Consider the following 23,862-nt stretch of genomic DNA (forward strand, 5'->3'; position numbering starts at 1 on the left):
GGAACCCTTCCAGCTCAGGATATTCCATGATCCCAAGGTTATTTCCACAGAGGGGATGCAGAGATGTCACTGTTTCCTCCTCGTAATTCCCAATATCTTGAGAGTACCAAACCCAACATCCAATGGATCGTTCCAGTAATTACCAGGCTCCGTGAAACTCCGTGGAATTATTTTAAATTGGCCATACACATCATAATCAACCCGATAAAACAAATCACAGCACAACGTGAATCTGCAGCCTCGCTGCTGCCAGCCAGGACCTTCCTGAAAGGAAAAATCACCGCCCTTTGTTGGAAAAATCAGTCCCAAGTCCTGTCATCTTAACCAGGAATGGGAATTCTTTGTGTCCATGTCACTCTCTGCAAGCCAGAGATTGGAAAATGAGGATAGGGTCAGTCGGTTCCTTGATAGAGAACAAAATGTGCCAATAATCCATGGGAATGATCGAATAAATCTGAATAAACTGCCCCATCTGGAGGTGAGCAGTCAGTGAGAGCGGGGAGAAACGTGGCTCTATGATAAAAACATCTATTAATGGGCACTGGAGCTGCAACGGAGCCTGGAAAATGAGGGATTTGTAGCAACTGAGAGGGATATGGATCAATTGTGAGGAATGTGGATCAGTTGTGAAGGATATGGATCAACTGTGAGGAATATGGATCAACAGTAAGGGATATGGATCAATTGTGAGGGATTTGTATCAATTGTGAGGGATATGGATCAATTGTGAGGGATATGGCTCAGTTGTGAGGGATATGGATCAATTGTGAGGGATTTGTATTAATTGTGAGGGATTTGGATCAATTGTGAGGAATGTGGATCAGTTGTGAGGGATTTGTATCAGTTGTGAGGGATTTGTATCAATTGTGAGGGATATGAATCAATTGTGAGGAATGTGGATCAATTGTGAAGGATATGGATCAATTGTGAGGAATATGGATCAACAGTAAGGGATATGGATCAATTGTGAGAGATATGGATCAGTTGTGAGGGATTTGGATCAATTGTGAGGGATTTGGATCAATTGTGAGGGATGTGGATCAATTGCGAGGAATGTGGATCAATTGTGAGCGATATGGATCAATTGTGAAGGATATGGATCAATTGTGAGGAATATGGATCAACAGTAAGGGATATGGATCAGTTGTGAGGAATGTGGATCAGTTGTGAGGGATTTGGATCAATTGTGAGGGATGTGGATCAATTGCGAGGAATATGGATCAACAGTAAGGGATATGGATCAATTGTGAGGGATATGGATCAATTTTAAATATTTTGAATTTACTATCAAGGGTCTGAGCGACCTGGGAATAACAATTCCTCTAAGAACGTTTAGAATGTCCCTGCTTTTGTTTGCCAAACCAACAATAAATGGAAGGTGTGGAATCTCCCTTTATTCAGCAGAGAGCTTCTGAGTGCAAGGGAAGTGCGAGGAATCCTGCCACAAGGAATTTCCTATCCGGAATTTCCAGCAGGGAAGCTGCTCGTGGAGCCACCAGCCCATGGAGACCCTCCCCAGGAGAGGAGTGTGGTCTCCACAGCGAGTTGTGGTGACACCAGCAGCGCCACGGATGATGGATAATGACCGGAGTGATTCCCAAGGGAATGCTGATCCATGGAACTCCCCCCAGGCAGGAGGAGGAGCTGGGCAACATCCAGGGTGAGATCCATGTCCCACCAAGCCAAGGACACAGGTGCAGAACATCCATCTGCTTCATTCCCCCTGCACTGGGGCACCTCCAGTCCTGGGGGAAATTGTGGGAAAGACCTGGAGGGGCTGGAGCGTGTCCAGGGAAGGGAACGGAGCTGGGGAACGGGCTGGAGAATTCCTGAGGGAGCTGGGAATGGGCTGGAGAATTCCTGAGGGAGCTGGGAAAGGGCTGAGCCCGGAGAAAAGGAGGCTCAGGGGAAACCTTGTGGCTCTGCACAAGTCCCTGACAGGAGAGGGGATGATTCCCAGGGAACAGGGACAGGAGCAGAGGGAACGGCCTCAGGCTGGGCCAGGGGAGGCTCAGGGTGGACAGCAGCAGGAATTTCCCCATGGAAAGGGAGCTCAGGGCTTGGAAGTGGCCAGGGAGGTTTGAAGGGATTTCCAAGCCCTGTGGCACCTGGGGACAGGGGTCAGTGGTGGCCTTGGAAGTGAGGAGAAATGATGCCTCAAGTTCCCTCTTCCGTGTGTCCCATGTCCTGCGCTGCCCAGGCGCAGCTCTGAGCTCACACTCAGCGTCACTCAGCTCTCTGCACACAGCAGCCACACAAAACAAATCCTGCTCCTGCTGCACACCGAGGACAGCTGGGACAAGTGTTCAGCCCAAAAGCACAAACAGCGGTGGCTGGAGGGAGGAACAAGAAGGATGGGACTGGAGAACCTGGAGCTGGAACTGGACAATTCAACCCCAATGTGCAAATGGACCAAAACTGATCAAAGTGTGAGAGCTGGTGATCGTTTGTCCATTTTGTGTCCATTTTGTGACCTTTTTGTGTCCATTTTGTGCCCATTCTGTGTCCATTTTGTGCCCATTTTGGTTCCACCTTGGGTGTGTCCCTGGCCAGGCTCTTGTCCTGCCCAAGGTGGATCCTTAAAGGCCTTTTAATAAGTCTCTGCTTTATTCTCCAGCTGTGTCCAGTCTCTATTCCAGGTCAGCCTTCCCAAGGCATCAGTGGGAACAGTTGTGTTTTATATTCCCAAAGGGATTTTCCAGCCTCAGTGATTCCACTCAAGACTCCTCTTTGCCTTCAGTGATTTCACTCCTGATGGGCTCCTCAAAGCTTGGTGGAACCCAAATAAAATCTCCCCCAAAAAACCCATCATTCCCACAGACCCTCCCGGCATTCCTTACATCCTCCAGTACTGAATCCAACCTCCTCTGGCCCATCTCCACTGGAAAACCTGATTTTGTGGGACACAAAGAGCTCTAATTTCATTAGAAGGAATCTTCCTGCTCCACAGGCAAAACGCTTTGCAAACCTCCCTATTAACAGCAATTGTCACATCTGAAAAATAACACTGGAACTGGGAATAAAATCCAAAGGATTTGGGAGGGAGCACAGGGAAAGCAGGAGCTTGTCTTTAAGGATTGCCTCCCAAACTCCGCTTTTTTGAGGCAGTTGCGGGCAGAAAGTTGAATATTGAAAAGTGAGACAGGAGGAGAGGGATTTATGGAGCTAAAAAAAATCAGCTGGCAAAAGTTCCATGAACAGCATCCTTTGTGTCAATCCAAATAATCTTAATTTTGAATGCTGCACTTTGCAACCAGAGTTCCGTTGAAATCCATATTTTGTGTAATTATGGGAATTAATCTCCTAAGCGTTACAGGACAAGAAAGGAATTGCATTTACTCAGCATCTTCTGCTGTTAGAAATTACCTGCGTGGACAAGTTAATTATTCCAATTTACCTTTCCCTGGCTGCTGTTGAGTTGTCCTCAGTTTTTTTGACTCCTTTACTCTCCAAACCACCACATTCCCTCTCATCCTGCTGTTCACCTTCCTCCCGTGATGACTGTGGGGATGGATATCCCTGAATTCCACGGGGTTTAGAGAATAGCCCCATGGGATTTTCCTCATCCCGTTTGGGCTGGAATTCACATTTTCCCTTGAAATCCAGCCTCTCAACCTGTTATTAATTGGGAATGGAAGAAGAAGCTATGGCTGCTCCATCCCTGCAGGTGTTCGAGGTTGGACGGGGTTTGGAGCAACCAAAGCTCTGATCCTTCCTACTTTAAATAGGGATGTGGAATATTTGTGTCTCTTCCCACTCATTTTTCGCTTCTTCCAAAACCATTTTTGTTGGGAAGACTCTTTGCTCCTGCCCTCAGACAGAGCAGGATTGTCCTCTCCAATTCCCAAAAGAACTCTGGTATAAATAATTCAATTCTTCCTCCCCCCCCCCGCCAAAAAATCTCTGTTTATTCAGGTTCTGGAGTGCTCAGGGGTTTTTTTTGGAATTTCTCACAGGAAGGCCTATCCGTGATAATAATTCTAGTATAAAATGTGGGGAAAAAAAATTCAAATTATCTGGTTCTCATTTAAATTTTCCACAGCACCAGGGTTTGCATATTCATCACCTCCCTGGGTCACCAAACTCACGCTGCCCTTGACCTTGCTAAATGTCAGAAAGCTCCTGGGATTTCTCTTTCCCGATCCAGCCATCCATGATTTCCATATTTTTTTTTTTCCCTGCCTTTCTCTGTGTGGATGGATTACACCCAAAGCCATCGTTGCCTCTGGGTGTTACCCTGGTTTTTCTGAGTTTTTTATTAGCCTTTTGATTTTCATAAATGGAGTCAGATCTTTTAGTTACTGTAGAATATTAGAGCAGTTCTTCTACCTTTCCCACAGAAGTAATATAAACAAATCCTTTGTTTTTCATTCTTTGTCCTTTGTTTGCATATTTCTAACCTGAAAACAATTGTAACTGACAATTCGTCTGGCCACTGAGGCTGAGAAGTAGAAACCCCAAAAAGCCAATCTTCTGCTAGACCCACAAATGTATAAAAGTAAAAGAATAAACAAAGGGGTGTCTTCTCTCCACCCTTTCAGCTGGAAGCTGGATCAGAAGAACCTCTGCAGAAATCTCTTGTCTTCGTGTGATTTCTTTGTGTTTCACAGTGACATCTGGGTTATTCTGAAATCGGCCTCGATCGGATGAGGATCTTAGAGAATGGATTTTGTTGTTTTACAGTTTTCTGGGAAGTTTCCGGAACTAGGAATTAAGGAGCAGGGAATGATCCATAGGTTAAAAACCACAAGGTGGGAATTATCCATCTGGAGTGCCCAAATCTCTCTGAATTTGTATATAAAATAAATACAGCAGTGAATATCCCCACAGGCAGGCCGAAGCTTTAAGCTCAGCTTAGCAGCACCAACCTCTGCCATATCCTGGGAAAACCCTTTTGGCAGGAACGTGGAATTCCTCGGATACAACCACCAGAGTGGGAAAAAACCAACCAAACAAACAAAAAGCAACATTGTGGAGAGCAAATCAAAATTATAAAAGCAATGGGAGCACAATTATTTTGATATTTTCAAGTTGTTAAGGTCATTTCATCGTTGGAAGAGAAGGGGGAAAAAAAATGTCTCAGAATTTAAAAAAATTGACCCAGTTCTAAACTTGTTTTTAGGCCGTGCTTTCTCCCACCACTAGCAGCCCAAATTAAACCTGACTTTTATCTCTGGAGAAAGAATTCATTCAGAAAGTGATAAATGCACCAGCCTGGGGATGGAGTGCCTTATGCAGTATTTGTCCTGAATATTAATCGGCTTTTCCCACTCAAATCTTCAGTCATAAGGGGGGGAAAAAAAATATGTAAATAATATTAATATTAAATGCAAATCCTGCTTTCCTTCATCATTCCAGCCCGCCTAAGCATAGGTTCAGAACAGATTTGTTTAAAAATCAAGATATTTGCCCCCTTTGATTTCTCTGATTCCTTGGTTATCCCTTTTTAATGAGTTTTCGTAATTAAAGTTTTATAATCTGGAAGATCTCACTCTTTGGGAGTTTTATCACACTCCTGATCCCCACTCGTGAGACAATTCCGTGAAGCTGGTAAATTCCCACAGGGATTGGCCACCCTACCTGCTCAAACAGTTTCTCCTAATGACTTTCCTAAAATTCCAAGGGATTTTAGCTCATTAATCCCAGTCCCACTGGGGACGGGGAACGCTTCCTTCTCTCACAACAATTTTTATTTCATTATTAATACAATATTTGCATGTAAATATTTCATCGGGCAGATATTCCGAGAGCAGTCCCGGCACACTCCTGAGCTGCCGGATTGCTTTTCCAAGGCAGAGAAATTCCTTTCCCCATTCCCAGCTGCAAAGAAATCGAAAAATCAAGGAAAGGGGACTCAGGGCTGGATTCTCCAGCAGGTGGAAAATGGGAATAACTCATTTATGCTGCTCTACTCAGCACCTGAGACGATCACCCAGCCTCATCTTTCTCCTGAGTTAGCTCTGTTCCATTCCCAATCTAATTCCTGCAGGATGAGCCCCTCTTCCAGACGTATTTGGAATTTATCACCAAGGAAGAACGACGCAAATAAAGCCGAGCTCCGATGGAACGGGAAACCCCGGAGCATCCCGACGTGGCCACCAAAGGCCTGCCGGCCTGGCTCCCATGAAATATCTTGGATGTTTGAAGAGGCTTTCCAATGGTTTGGAGATGGATGAGTTTGGGAAGGGGTTTGTGCTGTAAATTGGATTTTAAGGAGCGCAGAAGGAAGAGGGAGCCGAGGAAAACGATCCCGTCCTCACTGCTCCGATCACTGGAGAAGGGACACGATGGGAACGCTGCCTTAGGTGGCGCCTGGTGGCACGTTTATGTCCCCCACCCTCTCCTGCAGCTGGAAAAGCGGAGCTGGCAAATTGTCCCTGGATCGGGCCCTGTCTGCCTCCAGCAGGGCTTGGTCTATTCCTTAAAAATTTATCTATCCGCAGCTGCAGCTGGAAAATGGAAAAATGGAATCCCTGAGTGGTTTGGGTTGGAAGGGGCCTTGAAGATCATCCAGGGCCACCCCTGCCACGGCAGGGACACCTTCCACAATCCCAGGCTGCTCCAAGCCCTGGCCTTGGACCCTTCCAGGGATCCAGGGACAGCCACAGCTTCTCCTGGAATTCCATCCCAACCCCATCCCATCCTCCCGGACAAGAATTCCTTCCCGATATCCCATTTAACCCACGATGGGAAACCAAACCCAGAGGAAGGTTCATCTTGGAGCAGCCTGGGATAGCGGGAGGTGTCCCTGCCCATGGAGGGGGTGGGAACGGGGTGGGTTTGAAATTCCCTTCCAACCCAAAACCATTCTGCGGCTCCAGGATTTTCGTTTTTCCAGAGAAGTTTTAGGATTCACGGTAAACACACACACAAAAAACTCTTACACCATAGCTCAAGGACAAATTGTGACCAAGACCAAAAATCCAAATCCACTATTTACCCGGAAAACTTCCAGGCTGGGATCCACTGAGATGGGATAAAGGGATGGCAGAGGAAAAAAGAGGTGAGGAAAGCAAAAAACTTGTTCAATGAGGGGGTTAATTAAAAAAAAAAAAATCCTTTCTATTTCTATTTACTTTTCATTTTTCTTTAGCTTGACCCAGATGTGACGTGGAGCAGTAATTCCATGGAAGGATTTGCCCTATGGAACAGCGGAACAGCTTCCCAGGGAATGAGCGCATTCCCAAGGCTCCACAGGGTGGGATTGTCTGTGCAGGGCCAGGGGATGGATTTGTGATCCTTGTGGGTCCTTTCCCACTCAGGATATTCCGTAATTCCTTGTAAACAGATTAATTAACCACTTCCAGTGAGACAAAGTCCTGCTGTCACTCGGAGAACCTTCCAAAGAATGGGAATATCCTCCCTCAGCACAGTGAAATCCGCGAGTTATTCTCTAAATAAACGTGTCCCATTAAATATCTTTCTCTGTTCATCACTGCTGGAAGCATCTAGGATAAATATTCCCAAATTCTGAAAAGAACTGTTTTTTTTTTTAATGACAATTGGTTAAATGCCACCCTCGGTACAGAAACGCTGCTCAAGTCACTGGGAACAAAAACTTCCCTCCCACAGGAAAAAATAATCAAAGCTTTCCATAATTTTTCTCCATTCATCTCCAATTTGTCACTTGCCAGGATGCGAATAAAGGCAGCGGAATTCTAAACACGGGGAGATGAAAGGAAAAGCGCCTGGAAATACCTGTTGAACTCCTACTTCTTGGAAGCGTTTTCAGGCTGTGTCTCCGCTCTCAGAATTAGGAAAATTCTGCGTCTCAAGCGGAACAAAAATGCCTCAGAAAGAGGGGGTTTGGCAATGGGAAGGGGTGGGAAAATAACAGGGACCCAAGCAAGGCATCCCCAGAATCCCAGAGTCAGCAGAGTCATCCCATGGGATCCACCAGGAACTGCCTCAGGTCCTGGGGAAGTGTGAGGCTGCTGGAATTCCTCAGCCATGAAATATTTCCTATTTTTCGCAGCAATTTCACGCCAGGAAAAGTGGAAAGAGGCATCCTCCCCCCTCCTCTCAACACTCCCTTGTTTCTAGGGTGGTTCTCATTCCCAGACTCACAGAATCCCAGGATCACTGAGGCTGGAAAAGAGCTCCAAGGTCACCAAGTTCCAGCTGTGCCTGATCCCCACCCTGTCCCCAGCCCAGAGCTCTGAGTGCCACCTCCAGGAATTCCTGGGACACCTCCAGGGATGGGCACTCCAAACCTCCCTGGCCACTTTCAAGCCCTGAGCTCCCTTTCCATGGGGAAATTCCTGCTGCTGTCCACCCTGAGCCTCCCCTGGCCCAGCCTGAGGCCGTTCCCTCTCCTCCTGTCCCTGTTCCCTGGGAGAAGATCCCAAATATCCCTCCGGCTGTCCCCTCCTGTCAGGGACTTGTGCAGAGCCACAAGGTTCCCCCTGAGCCTCTTTTTTTCCGGGAAATAACGGCTGATCCAAGGACAGGAGGCACCGACCCCTCATTCTCCCGTCCCAGTGGGATGAACCTGCTCCTAACACGGCCGACCCCACAACTAAGGGAAACCCACAAGGGAGAGGATTCCATCCTCCCTTCAGCCTCGACTTCGGGATTTAAAGCCGGAGCAGCAGGAAAAAGCTGGAAGTGGAAGTCCTGCAGACCCCAGCCCTGCCGTCAGCGTGTCCGTAATTCCTTACAAAGCGGATAAGAGCCAGGAAAAAACAAACGTGTGAGGAGCAGCTCCCTCCCGGAGGCCTCAAAAGAGGTCACTCGTGCCGAGCACGGAGCGCTGGCAAGAGGCCAAGTGACGGAAGGTCGGGGAATCTGAAAGTGGAATAAACCAGGTCCGCACTTTGTAAAACTCCCAAATTTAGTCCTGACGGAGCAGCAGACCCAGGGAAGTCGCTCTGCACAAGGAATGGTTCATTATCCCCCCGTTACTCCCCGGAAACCACCTCACACCGGGCTCTCCGTGTTCCCAGCACAAAAAAAACCACGATTCCCCCCATTTTCCCTCCCCATTCCCGAGGCCGGCCGGCAGTGCGGAGCAGGCTGGATCTGGACGCGGATCAGCTCCCAGGGAACAGCTCCTGCCCTCCTTTTTTTCCTCCTTGTTCTACACGGCAGCAACAAATGAGCTCCGGATCAGCTCAGCGTTTAGAGAAATGTGCGTCCTCCCGTCTCATCTGCTTGTTCCCTTGTCAAGGAATTCAAAGCCGTGGGGAAAATAATGATTTCCTCACACTTGTTGGGGGTTTTTTTGTTTGTTTGTTTGCTTGGTTGTTTTTGTTTTTTCTGTGTGGTTTTTTTTGTTTGTTTGTTTGTTTGTTTGGGGTTTTTTTTAACCAGAAATGAGGCTCCTCTGTCATTTTTACTTCCATATTTACGCGGAATTCACGGACTGGGGGAAACGACAGAGACAAACAACCCCGTAACAGCCGTAAGACTCCCGCCGCTCCCGGTTCAGGGCAGGGATAAATCAGCTTTTCCTCGGCACGGCGCGAAGGAAACCACGGGAAATCGGGTTTTACTCACACTGCACGATGAGCTGCACCAGCGCCTCTCTGGGCTTGACGTTAAATCCGTTGTATTGGCTGGTCTGGCACCGGTAGGTCCCGGTCATTTCCCGGGAAACGTTGACGATCCGCAGGATCCCGTCGTAGCTCTCGGTCTGCAGGGCGCCGTCGGGCATGGCCACCTCCTTGTCGGCCCGGGACCACAGGATGATGGGTTTGGGTTTCCCGGTCACCTGGCACTGCAGCTCGATGGTGTCCCCTTCCCGCGTCACCAGCGGGGATTTCTCCTGAGGGACCGTCAGGTTGGGGGGCACTGGGAAAAACGGGAAAGGGAGAGGTGGGTCAGCAGTCAGGCGCCCTGATGGATTTCCCGCCCGGGATTATCCGTGGGGAGGCGATTTATCCGCAGTAGAGCGTGGATTGTGCGTGGAACGTTCACCCCACGCCCGGAGAGCCTCGGAGGAGGTTTCCCAGCCCTGCTGTGACATTCCTGCCCTCCCTGCGTGTCCCTGCCACCGTCCCAGGGCTCTCCCACCACCACTCGCTTCCCCACTGCCAGCTCTGCTCTCACTTTTAGGGTTATTTGTCCCTAAATCCCGTTTTTTTTTTAATACCAGCCTGGCTGCTGGTCTTTAATCCAGCCCATGGATGAGGATGAGGAAGGATCGTGGCAACCGAGGAGTCGCCTCAGGATTGGAGCCCTGATCCCAAAATGCAGCTGGGGTCTGTCACAGGAGGTTCGTGGTGTTTGTTCCATGGGGACCGGCACTGACAGCTCCAAAAGGGATATGGAATTATTTCCAGCAGGACTTGGGCAGCCCCGTGGAGCAGGGAGCAGCTCACAGCGAGCTGGTGATGGCCAAGGACACGGGATAAGGATGTGGATGTGTGGGAGCAAATCCAGAGGAAGCCACGGAGCTCCTCCAAGGGCTGGAGCCCATCTGGAGCCAGGCTGGGAGAGCTGGGAATGTTCACCTGGAGAGGAGAAGGATCCAGGGAGAGCTGAGGGTACCTGAAGGGGCTCCAGGAGAGCTGGAGAGGGGCTGGGGACAAGGGATGGAGGGACAGGACACAGGGAATGGCTCCCACTGCCGGAGGGCAGGGATGGATGGGAGATTGGGAACTGGGAATTCCTGGCTGGGATGGAATTCCCAGAGCAGCTGTGGCTGCCCCTGGATCCCTGGCAGTGTCCAAGGCCAGGTTGGACATTGGGGCTGGAGCAGCCTGGGACAGTGGGAGAAGTCCAGCCTTGCTTGGGAAATGTTTGGAATGCTGTGCGGTGGGTGGAGAGAGGGAAAATCCTGCTTTAAACACTGCCCACCCTCCTTTTCCTCTGGTGCCTCCTGAAAAGTCATCTTTCCTCACGGATCTTCTCTCCTGAAGCACGGGGAGACATTCCCTGTGGGAAAACAGCTCCTGCAGGAGCTTTTCCTGTCCTTCCCTCTCCTGGAATGCCAGGGCTGACAAAACCCAGCCTGCGCCTCCCTCCTGTCTGCAGGAAAAAAAAAACGTTCCAAAGCGATTTTTAAGCCCCCGAGGGACAGAAACAACAAACTCATCCCGGTAAGGAGCAATTCCAGCTTTCCCCCGGGATCAGCTCCCTGTCTCCAGCCCTGACAAACCTGGTGGGAATCAGAGCCGAAATCCGGGGCTCCCACAGGAGCCCAAGCGCTGCCTCCAGCTCTTTTGAAGGCTTTTAATGGCTCCTGTCAGGTGGGATGAGAGGACGTGGGAAGAGCTTTTTCCGCAGGGGGAGGGAAGGAAAAGTGATTTTACACCCCCAAAATTAAAAAAAAAAAAGAAAAAAAAAAAGGGGGGGGAAATTTTAAAAAGGAATAAATAACGGCTGCTTAATAAAACATCCCTGATATTAATGCAACGTTGTTAGTTCTTTAGTAATATCAATATTTTTTTTTTGCCAGGTTCTGAGCACAGGGAGATTCCCAAGGGAGCTGGAGCACTGGGAAGTCATGGACCAAAGTGGGGGAAAGGTGCTGCTCCAAGAAGGAAAATAAAGTTTACAGGGAAATGTGCCTGGCTTCCTCCTGGATTTCCCAGCTCACAGCTGCTCCGCTGAGGTCAAACGTGACAGAGCCCTGTGAGAATCAGGAAAAATCCTGGATTTGTCCTTTTCCAGCCTGGGCAGCGGCTCTGCTCCCGGCTGGGATTGTTTGGAGCCAAGCCCTTCCCAGATGGATGGAGGCTGGAGGCTCCTCCGGCCCTGCTCCCACTCCTGGCACCTCAGGCTTCCCTGGGAATCACAACCTGGCCTGGCTCTGGGATTCACTGCCTGTGAGAGCTGAGGGGTCACTGGGATGAGATCCCTGAGATCCCTGAGATCCCTGATGCCCTGAGATCCCTGAGATCCCTGATGTGATCCTGAGATTCCTGATAACCTGAGATTCCCAAGATTCCTGAGATCCCTGAGATCCTGAGATCCCTGATACCCTGAGATCCCAAGATCCCTGAGATCCCTGAGATCCTGAGATCCCTGATGTGATCCTGAGATCCCTGATAACCTGAGATTCCCAAGATCCCTGATGTGATCCTGAGATTCCTGATAACCTGAGATTCCCAAGATCCCTGAGATCCCTGAGATCCCTGATGCCCTGAGATCCCTGAGATCCCTGATGTGATCCTGAGATTCCTGATAACCTGAGATTCCCAAGATCCCTGAGATCCCTGAGATCCTGAGATCCCTGATACCCTGAGATCCCGAATCCCTGAGATCCCTGAGGTGATCCTGAGGTTCCTGATAACCTGAGATCCCAAGATCCCTGAGATCCCTGAGATCCCTGAGATCCTGATATCCCGAGGGAAAAGCCCTGTGCCAGCCCCCGCAACTCTGCTGCAGCCCCAGATGGGGCCAGAGCGGGAGTTCTCCCTCTGGAAATTATCCTTGTGGATCTATCCCTGAACTCTGGAGCAGCCCCTTCCAGATTCCAACATTTCCAGGCTGTGTGGAGGCAAAGGGTCTGAGTTATCCAACCCCAGCCTCCCGCAGGGATCAGCTGGGACAAGGGAGGGAACTTGGGAATAACACTGGAAGCACGTCCGTTTGGATGGGAAGGGGTGGGGCGGAAAAAAGCCGACCCACGACAAAAAAATCCCTCGTGCAAGCGCAACGATTCCCCCTCTTTTCCCATCAGTTCTCCCTGGAAAAGCAGCGATAACGGCACAGCAAGGGGCTGCACCTCGCTGAGATAAGGAGCAGTGCCACGGGGGTGGTGACAGCTGATAAGGAAGGCTCTGTCAGCGTCCCAGATGGAAAGATCCCCTCAAATCCCTGGCTCCCCAGCTCCCCTGGAATTCCGCAGCGCCTGTCACTGGGAGGCAGCCGACGGATCCTCACGGTTCCCGGGATTTATTCACGTTGTTCCTGGAAACAGCAGAGGAGACAGGAGGGACGAGGCTGTCCATTAGGATGAAGAATTCCAGGGGCAAGGCCATCAATCCAAAGCCTGGCTGCGCCTCTGGGTCACATCTGAGGAGTGAGGTCCCACCAAGAATTCCTCTGTCCCCATCCCATTTACGGCTCCAGATCTCCCAAATTTAGATCCTGATTCTCCACTCTCTAATTAAGGGGAGAAAAAGTCCCAAACCTTTGCTCAGGGATGAAGAATTCCAGAGGCAAGGCCAAAGGCCATCAATCCAAAGCCTGGCTGCATCTCTGGGTCACATCTGAGGAGTGAGGTCCCACCTAGAATTCCTCTGTCCCCACCCCGTTTATGGCTCCAGATCTTCCAAATTTAGACCCTCTAGTTTCTCTAACTGGGGGGATTCTCCACTCTCTAATTAAGGGGAGAAAAAGCCCCAAACCTTTGCTCAGGGATGCAGAATTCCAGGGGCAAGGACGTCAATCCAAAGCCTGGCTGCGCCTCTAGATAACATTTGAGGAACAGTGACCAAAACAATGAAGCTCCACCAAGAATTCCTCTGTCCCCACCCCACTTAAGGCTCCAGATCTCACAAATTTAGATCCTGATTCTCCACCCTCTAATTAAGGGGAGAAAAAGCCCCAAACCTTTGCTCAGGGATGAAGAATTCCAGAGGCAAGGACATCAGTCCAAACCCTGGCTGCGCCTCTGGGTCACATCTGAGGAGTGACATCCCACCAAGAATTCTTCTGTCCCCACCCCGTTTATGGCTCCAGATCTCCCTAAATTTAGACCCTCTAGTTTCTCTAACTGGGGGGATTCTCCACTCTCTAATTAAGGGGAGAAAAAGCCCCAAACCTTTGCTCAGGGATGAAGAATTCCAGAGGCAAGGCCAAAGGCCATCAATCCAAATCCTGGCTTCGCCTCTGGGTCACGTTTGAGGAGTGATGTCCCACCAAGAATTCCTCTGTCCCCACCCCACTTATGGCTCCAGATCTCCCTAAATTTAGATCCTGATTCTCCAGTGTCTAATTAGAGGAAGAAAAAACCCCAAACCTTTTCGCCGGGAGGAGTTTTGGCAGGGTTTCCCCTTTTCCAGCCCAGCTCTTTATTTTCACAACCTCACAGGTATTTAATCAACCTCTGAGCTGGCAAATGTAGCTGGAATTGGCACCAGGCTGAACAAACAAATCCCAGGTGTTTGGGGAACGGTGGCACAGCAGGTGCTGGCAGCCTGGGCACGTGGGATTTGTCTCCACGGGCAATCCAGCTCCAAAGGATTGAGGAGAAAATGAAAAACTGATGGTTTTCTTCCCAGTGATATAGGGATATCCCGGGAGCAGGGAATGGTGAGTCTGCCTGAGCGAGGTTAGAGACACGGAATCATGGAATTGTTCAAGTTGGAAAACCCTCTGAGATCTTTGAATCCACCCATGTCTCATCCACAGCGACTTTAAATCCCTCCACCCCTGCCCTGAGCTGTTCAACCCTTTCCAGGCAGGAATTCTCCCTGATATCCAACCAAACCCCTCCTGGCACAGCTTTCCTCTCTTTCCACCCCTTGTGCGAAGGTGAGCGGGCGAAGGCGGCTCCGGAGGCTGGAATCCACGAGGAAAGGAGCGGGGATGAAGCGAGGGTGTGCCGGTGCCAGGCAGGGTGTCACCAGCCATGCCAGAGTGTCACCAGCCGTGCCAGAGTGTCACCAGCCGTGCCAGGGTGTCACCAGCCATGCCAGAGTGTCACCAGCCGTGCCAGCTGCTGTCTCCCGGCAGGTGCTGCTGTGGCACAAGGAGAGATCCGGAAGGGCTCAGCCTCTTCCCGAGGCATCCCAGGGGCTCCTGCAGCTCCAGAGGCTGCTCCAAGGAAAAGGCAGCTCTGTCCCCCCTGCTTTGCACAGTGAAAAGTTTCCTAAATCCTGGATGGAAGCAGGAAACGTTCTGCTATTCCCACAGTCCCAGCCAGGAGCAGATCCACTGCCCAGGCCAGAAAAGGAAAAATCCGGGATTTTTTTCCCGACCCTAACTGGAAACAACAAATATTGCTTCCTTGCTCCTGCGCCGAGTGGCTTTAAAATAAGTTCACACTCTCAGCAGTTTCCCGAAGTGGAGGGTGACACCGGGAGAACGAAAGGCTTTGGTGACACTTGGAAAAGTGACACCTGGAAAAGCGACACCTGGAGAGCAAAAGGCTTTGGTGACGCTGGGAGGACAAAAAGCTTTGGAGATACTTGGAGAACAAAAAGCTCTGGAGACATTTGGAGAACAAAAAGCTTGGGTGACAGAGGACAAAAGGCTTTGGTGACAACGGGAGGACAAAAAGCTTTGGTGACACTTGGAAAAGTGACACCTGGAGAACAAAAAGCTTTGGTGACACTTGGAAAAGAGCACTTGGAGAACAAAAGGCTTTGGTGACGCTTGGAGAACAAAAGTTGGAGAACAAAAGGCTCTGGTGACACTTGGAGAGGAGCACTTGGGGAACAAAAAGCTCCAGTGGCACTTGGAAAAGTGACACCTGGAGAACAAAAGGCTTTGGTGACACCTGGAGAAGAGCACTTGGAGAACAAAAGGCTCTGGTGACACTTGGAAAAGCGACGCCTGGAGAACAAAAGTCTTTGGTGACACCTGGAGAGGAGCACTTGGAGAACAAAAGGCTCTGGTGACACTTGGAAAAGCGACACCTGGAGAACAAAAAGCTTTGGTGACACTCAGAGGACAAAAAGCCTCGGTGCCACTCCAGCGGCGCCGGTTTGAAGCCACGTTGTCACCCTGTGGGCGGGCAGTGGCCCGGGGCGAGCAGGTTCTGCTGATCTCTGCCCAGCCCTGGTTAGAAATAAAATATCCAGGACAGCTTGTTCTCCCCGGGCTGCTGATCCCGCTCCAGGTGGGGCAGCAGGAGGAGCTCCCACCCTCTGGCTTTTCTGTTCTGCTCCCTACACAGACACTCCTGCTCCTGGAGAGAGGAAAACCAGACAGGAACTCTCCCAGCTGATCTCCTGCGGCAGCTCCGCTGTAATTCCAGAGGATCCGTGATCCAGCGCGGTCTGGAGAAGTGGGGCAGGACAGCTATTTACCAGGAAAATAACATTCCGAAGTTCCTGAGCCTAATGTGCTTATTCCTTGTGTATGCTGGGTGTTTTTTAGTCCTACTCGAGCTCTCTGAAGTCCTGACGGATCAAATTCCAGCTTAATTAACGGATCAGACAGATTAATTAAATGCCAGGGAGCCGCTGGCAGAGGCAAGGAGCTGCAGACAGAGAAATCCTTCAGAGGCGCTCTGATCCCGTTAAAACGTGCCTGCCCATGGAGTACTCAAAGCCCCTGCCCATCCCTTCCCAAAGCGTTCCATGATTCCAGGACAATCACAGGAGGACAAGGAGCCCCTACAAGTGGTGGCCTCACAACTGCTGGGGATTTGGGGGGCTGCTGTCACTTCTGGGGAGCCTTCAGGAAACCATTTCTTTGGAGCAAACTCCTGCCAGTGGCACGGGAAAATCCTGGGATAACGTGGCCAGGCTGCTCCACGTGGATTCATCCTGATAATCAGGATCAGGAACAGCAGAGGAGTGTTTGAGCAGCGCATCAAGGAATCATCCAGACTGGAGATCACCCAGAGAGGATCTCCCCAAGGAGCTGTTGGAATTCCCATTATCCCAGGAATTCAAACCCAGCCTGGCTCGGGAGCACTGAGGAATCCCCGCTGCGCCGGCTGGAAGGGAGAATGAGGTTATTTGTGCTCCCTGCTTCTGGAATATTGATGAACACGGAGGGCTGAGCGGCCGGGATTAATCCTCCCCTGCCTGAGGGCTGCAGTTTGGGCCCAGCTCAGGATTCGTGCCCTGACGTGATGCTGGAGTCAAGACAGGGCTGAGCCGGGGCACAAAATGGATCCGAGCGAGATCATTCCGCCCGGGAAAGGCAGCGAGGGATAATTATCCCTGAAGGATAATTATGCTGCTTCTGGTCTGTAAACAGAGGCTGGAACTGCTCAGCTGCTCTGGGGTTTTTTGGGAGAAATGTCAGGGAGCTGCTGCTGGAAGAGGCCCAGAGGTGAGGGAAGAGCCCGGGGGGAGACTTGACGATCCAGGAAAATGATTGGAAAAGCCGCTGAAGCCAGGAAAACTTAGGAGGGTTTCCTTTACCCTTTCTGTGGCCTTTCACCCTCATGGAAGAGGGTCCAACAAGGCTCTGGTGTGGAAGAGAAATGGAGCAGCCTGTCAGGAATTCCTGGCTGGATTTCACAGGTGCCTCCCCATTGTTCGTGTTCCTGTGTCCCCCCTCAGGCAAGGTCCCAATTCCAAAGGGGAATTTCCATGTTTCCTGGGGCACAAACCACTCCTAACCGCACATGAGGACACAATATCCGCCATGGATTTTATGGAATCACAGAATCCCTCAAATTGGAAAAGCCCTCCAAGATCACCAAGCCCAACCGTCACCCAGCGCCGTGGTCACCGCCAGCCCATGGCTCCAAGTGCCACATCCACACATTTCCTGAACACTTCCAGGGAAGGGGACTACCCTGGACAGCTTTTTCCATCCTTTCCGAGAAGGGATTTTCCCTCAGATCCAGTTTAAAACCCCTCTGAGGCCGTTTCCTCTCGCCCTGAACTGACGGTGAGGCCTTGGACAAAGGGTCCAGTCCTGACAGTTGGGATGATCCTGATTTTTGGACAAAAATTCTGCTCAGGCAGGGAAATCATTCCAGGATCGGTGCTTGGAACGCAGCGCCAAATCCCTAAACCGCCGCCTTGCCGGAGGAAAGAGGAACATTTAAAACCCAGAACATGCAGAGCCAGCAGCAAATTAGGGAAATTAATTCCAGAGCTTTTGCCGGAGCCGTGCTGAGGAGCATCCATGGATGAGGAGAAGCATGGGATGAGGTGAAGAACAGCCCTTTGGAGAAGAACAAAGAGGCTCTTTGGCACACAGAGCGTGCCAGCTCCCAGAAACCCTGCTGGAATCAATCCGTGGAGGGAGGATTTATCCCAGAGAAATCAGATTTCCCAAGGGAAATGGGCCGAATAGAGCAGGACAGGAAGGCGCTCCCAAGGATGGAATTAGCAAGAAAAACTCTGCACATTAAGCACGGAAACAGAGCTATAAAAGACGAAGGTTTTTAACAAAATACACCGGTTTTCGGCCCCTTCTGCTCCCTGCTCCTTCCCAAGATGAATTCCAAGGATAAGAGCTCACCAAGCCCATCCGTTTGCTGTGATAACCAACGGCCTCTGCTTCCTGGGACCGCCGGCAAATTATCGTCCTGGACGGTGCTTAAGGTTTACAAACATCTTAATTAGCCGCTAATTGCCTTCCAAACCCCACAGCCTCATTATGCAATTCCAATAAACATTTCGGCCTGGAATCAAGGCCTCTTTTTACGTCTCATCAAAGCAGGAGCAGGATGACCAGAGGACTCCGGCGGCACCGCTGGATCAAGGCTGTGGGTCCTGGAACAGCAGCCTGGAGCTTTAATTAATCCATTATTTAATGGAGAGCTGATTAGCTTGGACAGGGAAGCCCTTTCCGTATCGCAGAGCCTCACGCGGAGCAGCTCTCCAAGAATCTCTCTGCCTGGATGCAGCAGAACTTATGGAGGGCCGAATTTATCCCTGGAATGGTTGGAGCAGCCTGGGATGGCGGAAGGCGGCCCTTCCAACCCAAGCAGCTCCATGATTCCATGACTGATTCCATGATTCCATGAGATCTGGTGGCCTCCAGGCTGCCCCGTGCCCATCCAAAATCCGTGTCTTGCCCAAGGATGTCCCCGTCCCGAGGTGGTACAAGCCCAGTGCATCCTCAGGCTCATCCCGAGGGCGGGAATTTGTTTGATGTTTTTTTCCATGTGGGACATCTGGCTGTGCCTGCACGGGGAGGGAATGGGCCACAGGAGGGAGTCCCTTAGGAAAAGAGGGATCGGCACTTCCTCCAGACCTTCAGAGCAGCAAAACCAGGCGATTCAAACCAGAAAATAAAGGAGAATGCCCCAAAATAACAAACCTCTTCCCTGCTCAATGACGTCTCCAGGGAAAAGGCGGAAAGGGAATGAGCCAGAAGGGGAAAATGCTGATTTTGGGGAATAAAAACAGTGCCCTGAACAAAATCCAATATTTGAGGCAGAGAAAAAATCCCTTGCACAGGCCGACACCCTCCAACCCACCTCCTTTTTATTTTTTTTTTTGCTTACCACGAAACCACTTTATTGAGGTCTTTGATGCTTTCTTAACACCTCGTTGCTTTTTTAGCATCTTCTGCCTCCGGGTTTCCATGACATGATCCCACAAATCCCGAAAAACCCCAGCCTGGCTCTCGGTAACATTTGCCCAGGGTGGGTTTTAGGGATGGCAGGGCTTTCCTAGGGCAGATATTCCAGGTCTGAGTCCCGACTCCCTCTCTCCGCTGACCTATTTTATTGGGATATGGGGGGAGCAGCCAGGGGATTACTTCAGGTCCATTTATGTGAGATGCTCAGGACATAAATCCGTGGTTTTTTCCCCGCTGAAAATGTCAAGGGAAACAAATATTCCTGCTTAAACAAGGGCAATTCCAGAGTGGCACGTCCCGTCCCAACCTCCTGGAGAATTCATGGATTTCCTCTTTCCTTGGGATTTTGACACAGCCCCTCCTGCCCCGCTCAGTGACTCCAGGAGGAGCCGCACAAACGTCAGGAAGAGGAAATTCCCCCCCCATCCCAGACATCCAGAGGGATGTTAATAAATGCCTGCAAGTCCTGGCATTTGGGAAATGTGTTTGTGCCTGGGCCTTCTGTTCCTAATTAGCAGAGCAGTAATGAATCTTGATGAATCAGTAATGACCTTCAAAGCACGGCAACTATTTCAGCTTCCACTTGGCTGGGTAACGAAGTCACTTCCAAGAGCAGAATTCCTTTTAGGATGCTAGAAAAGGATGAGCTCGAATTCCACATTTTCTTCCCCCTTTCCTGATTTTCTGGAGCTTTCCAGGACAGGAAATTTAAGGCGTGGCAGAACTCATCATTTCCTGCGGGGATTGTGGTGAGCTGATAGGAATGGGCGACTAATGGATGTTCCCGGGAAATCCCATCGGTTTTCCCAAGGATTCCCAAGGAAGTCCGGGGAATTCAGTAGTTATTGGATGCATGAGCGCACACACAGCACTGTTTGCTGCACCTGGGCAGGCAGGTGACAAAGTTTGCGTGGAATGCTCATCTACCACTCCAAAGTTGGCTCTTCTCCTCCAAGAATCCTCCCAGTTCTTTTCCTGACAGTAAAATCATGGAATCATGGAATGGTTCAGGATGTAAGAAACATTAAATCCCACCCAGTGCAATCCCTTTTCCAGGGACAGCTCCCACTGTCCCAGGCTGCTCCAAGCCCCGGTGTCCGACCTGGCCTTGGACACTGCCAGGGATCCAGGGGCACCCACAGCTGCTCTGGGAATTCCAGCCCAGCCAGGAATCCCTTCCCTACATCCCGCCTCAATTTCCCCTCTTTCCTTTAGAGCCCCTTCCCTGCGTCCCGCCACCAGCTCCCGATGAACATTCCCTCTCCAGCTCTCCTGGAATGCGCTGGGAGATCCCCGCAGGAGCTCCTCCACCGCGGGGTTCCTTCATCCCCGTGTGAAAAGTGCATACTGTACGGCTCTACGCAAGATATTTACTATGTGCATTATGTCGTATTTATTGTTAATGTTGTATCAATATTTAGATAGTACGGTAAATGTTTCGTAGTTAAAATGTAGTCTTTATGTACCAACCACAGGAAAACGTAAATCTTTCAGAGAAAAAAATAATTTGCTTCTTCCTTATCAGAGGAGACCAACTTCTCCTGCCTTGCTCAGCCCTGAAGATGCCATAGAGATTAAAAGGAAAAAGTGATATTAACCAGAGAGAATTCTTTTTTTGAATGGAATTTATGCATCATGCATGAAATGTATGAATATTCAACAGGCGATTGCTTTTAAGAGATAATCCTTTGTTAACGGGGGTCCTTCTCCGGAGCTTTTTGCTCAGGGAGGCACCCAGTCATCTGTAACTTTGTTTTTATTGTCTCGTATTGTCCTAACCCTAACTGCTCAAAAAAAATTTTTTTTTTTTTTAAACTCTAATTCTATTTTTATAACCCTCTTATTTACCGTTAAACTTCCAAAACTTTAAAAACCAAGCGGCTGGCGTTTCTCGCACCCGCCAGCCCCGCGGGGCTCCCGCTCACCCGTGCTGCTGGAGATGTTGACATCGATGCTGATGTCCGAGATGCCGCCTCCCTTGAGGGACGCCACGCAGGTGTAGGTCCCGAAATCCGTGAACTTGAGGTCGATGATGTCCAGGTTGGTGGTGCCGGGGGACACGTCGGGGTCGGTCTGGGTGATCACCATCCTCTCCGAGCTGCGCAGCGGCCGCCCGTTCTTGAACCAGCTGAAGGCCAGCTCCTCCGAGGGGATGGCTTCCACCTGGCACGAGATCTTCACCTCCCGCCCGATCTGGATGTTGTCGTCCTTGTGGTACGGGTCGGGGGTGATCCAAAAGCGTCCTTTTTTTAAGGCTGGAATGCAGGAAAAAAAAAAGCACGGCGATTTTTTTATCGTAACCTAGAAATCTGGTCTGGACGGAGGATTGAATGTGATTTTTTTTTTTTTTTTTTTAAAGGGGATGCAGGCGTGGGGTTTGATTTTATTCCCAGGAATCTGCACAAATGCCAGCTTGGAATCACGAGGGTGAACCAGCTGGAAAGTGGGGCTGAATTAAACTCCGAGGCATGGGCTGAGCTTTTTTTGTCAGGCAGAAATTTTATATGATTTTATGATTTTTTTAGGATGAAACGCTGGCACGGGCTCCCGAGAGAGCCAATGGATGTTCCAGCCTGGAAAAACCCAAGGTTGGACAAGGCTTGGAGCCACCTGGGATAGGGGCAGGTGTCCTTGGTCATGGGATGGAAAAGGATGAGCTTGAAGGTTTCTTCCCACCCCAGTAATTCTGGGATTTTTTGGTGGAATCCCTAACCCTGACCCTAACTTTTGGACCTTCCAAAGCTCTTGTTAAACACATGGAAAATTTTTCCTAGGATCCCAAAACCTGATTAAATTCCATCATGGATAACGTGGCTCTGAAGCGTTGTCACCTCCACAATGAAAAACAGGAAGTCCCAGCACCTGAATTAGGCTGAGCTGCTGCCAGCCAAAATAATTCCTGAGATTTCAGGGATTGTTTTCCATCTCTGGAGGGATTCCCAGGCTCTTCCTCATCCCTGTCCTGCCAGAGCTCCACAAAAAGGGAAATATCCCCCTAAAATCACTGATACAACCAGTGGGGTCACCTCCAGCCCATCTGGAATCTCTCCTGCATCCAAAACTCCCCAAGCCTCCAGTACAAATCCAATCAATTCTCTACTTCCCACCAGAGATAAGGAAATCTCAGGGTTCCAGATGGTTTGGGGTTTTTTTGAGGGAAAACCTACACAGGGACACAGCAACTCTGGAAAACCTCATTTCCCAGCATCTTCCTCATAAAGGAGCATCTTATCCTGGCATTCCATCCCCAGTCTCCAAGAGGGGAATATTCCTGCATCTCACTCAACTCAATTCTCTTTAAACGAACCTAAAACTCTTCAAAACCTCACCCTCATCGACATCAAGGATCTGAGGGCTGGGATGATCCTGATTTTTGGGAGAATGCTTCAGCATCAACCATTTAACCTCCCAAGGGCACGGAGTTTTTGATGAACTGAATATAAAATGCTCCTGACGCAAGCCCGAAATCCATTTTTTTCCCAGAGTTCTGCCCAAGGATGTCTGTAGGTTTATCCAAGGGTTTTTTTGTGGTTTTTTGGTTTTTTGTTTGGTTTTTTTTTTGTTTGTTTGTTTTTTGTTTTTTGGTGTGGTTTTTTTTGGTTTTTGTTTTTTGGTTTTTTTTTTGTTTTTGGGTTGGTTTTTGTTTGTTTGTTTGGTTTTTGTTTGTTTGTTTTTGGTTTTTTGTTTTTTGTTTTTTTGGGGTTTTTTCCCAACTGGATGGTCCCAAAGAAAAAATTTTACTTAGAAATTGTACAAATCCCTGGGCTGGGTGGAAGGACTGCGGGTAAATATTGACATCCATCATCTATGGCGATTTCTACTGAGAGGTTTTCCCAGTTCCCTGGGTTCCTCTCCCCGTTCCCTCTGTCCCGGATCCATTTCACAGAATTCCACAATTGTTTGCACTGGGAGAGACCTCAAATTCCATCCCATTCCAACCCCTACCGTGGCCACGCCTCCCACTGTCCCAGGCTGCTCCAAGCCCAATGTCCAACCTGGACTTGAGCACTTCCAGGGATCCAGGGGCAGCCACAGCAAATCTGGGAATTCCAGACCAGTCCATCCCCACCAACCCAGCCAGGAATTCCTTCCCAAAATCCCGTCTCACCAGTTGGAGCCATTCCCTGTGTCCTGTCCCTCCATCCCTTGTCCCCATTCCCTCTCCAGCTCCCCTGGAAGATTCCAGAGTTTCCATACTTTGGACGTACTAAAACATCTCGGTCTGCTCCACCCACAAGTGGTGAAAACGTGAATTCAGACTCAATTTTGTTTATTCTGACTCAGTTTTGCTTATTTCAACTCAATTTTCCTAATCCAGACTCAATTTTGCCAGTTCAGGCTCAATTTTGCCAGTTCAGGCTCAATTTTGCCAGTTCAGGCTCAATTTTGGTAGTTCAGGTTCAATTTTGCCAGTTCAGGCTCAATTTTGGCATTTCAGTGGCTCATTGAACCGCACAGCTCTTTGGGACTTGCGAATTCCACGCTGGATGAGCTCTCCCACCACCTGGAAAGGAGTTAACACTTCCAGAACTCGGAAAAGAATTCACATTTATCAATCAATTTATTTATTAGGTTGTCTTTTCAACGTGGAGGGGGAAAAAGCCCAAATTTGAGCTATTTGCCCTCAGTCCCACAGGGCAGGAGAACCTCCCTCCAAAGAGGAAGGCAACATTTTTAAGGAGAAAATGGAAAATTTGGTATTTTTCCAGGAAGAGCATAATTTTCAATGCCGCTCCTTAGTTCTAG

The 23,862-nt window shown here is 49.7% G+C and overlaps 1 protein-coding gene across 1 annotated transcript in view; it reads right to left on the minus strand.

The window, feature by feature from the left end:
• Positions 1-23,862, minus strand: part of MDGA2 (MAM domain containing glycosylphosphatidylinositol anchor 2) — a 205,854-nt gene that overhangs the window by 49,869 nt on the left and 132,123 nt on the right. The window contains exons 7-8 of the mRNA XM_040066256.2: positions 21,042-21,371; positions 9,499-9,792 (exon numbers count right to left, since the gene is read on the minus strand). Coding sequence (XP_039922190.1) covers positions 9,499-9,792; positions 21,042-21,371 — 624 coding nt within the window. The remainder of the gene's footprint in view (positions 1-9,498; positions 9,793-21,041; positions 21,372-23,862) is intronic.

Source organism: Hirundo rustica, chromosome 6 (genome assembly GCF_015227805.2).
Source record: "Hirundo rustica isolate bHirRus1 chromosome 6, bHirRus1.pri.v3, whole genome shotgun sequence".
Classification (NCBI taxonomy): domain Eukaryota; kingdom Metazoa; phylum Chordata; class Aves; order Passeriformes; family Hirundinidae; genus Hirundo; species Hirundo rustica.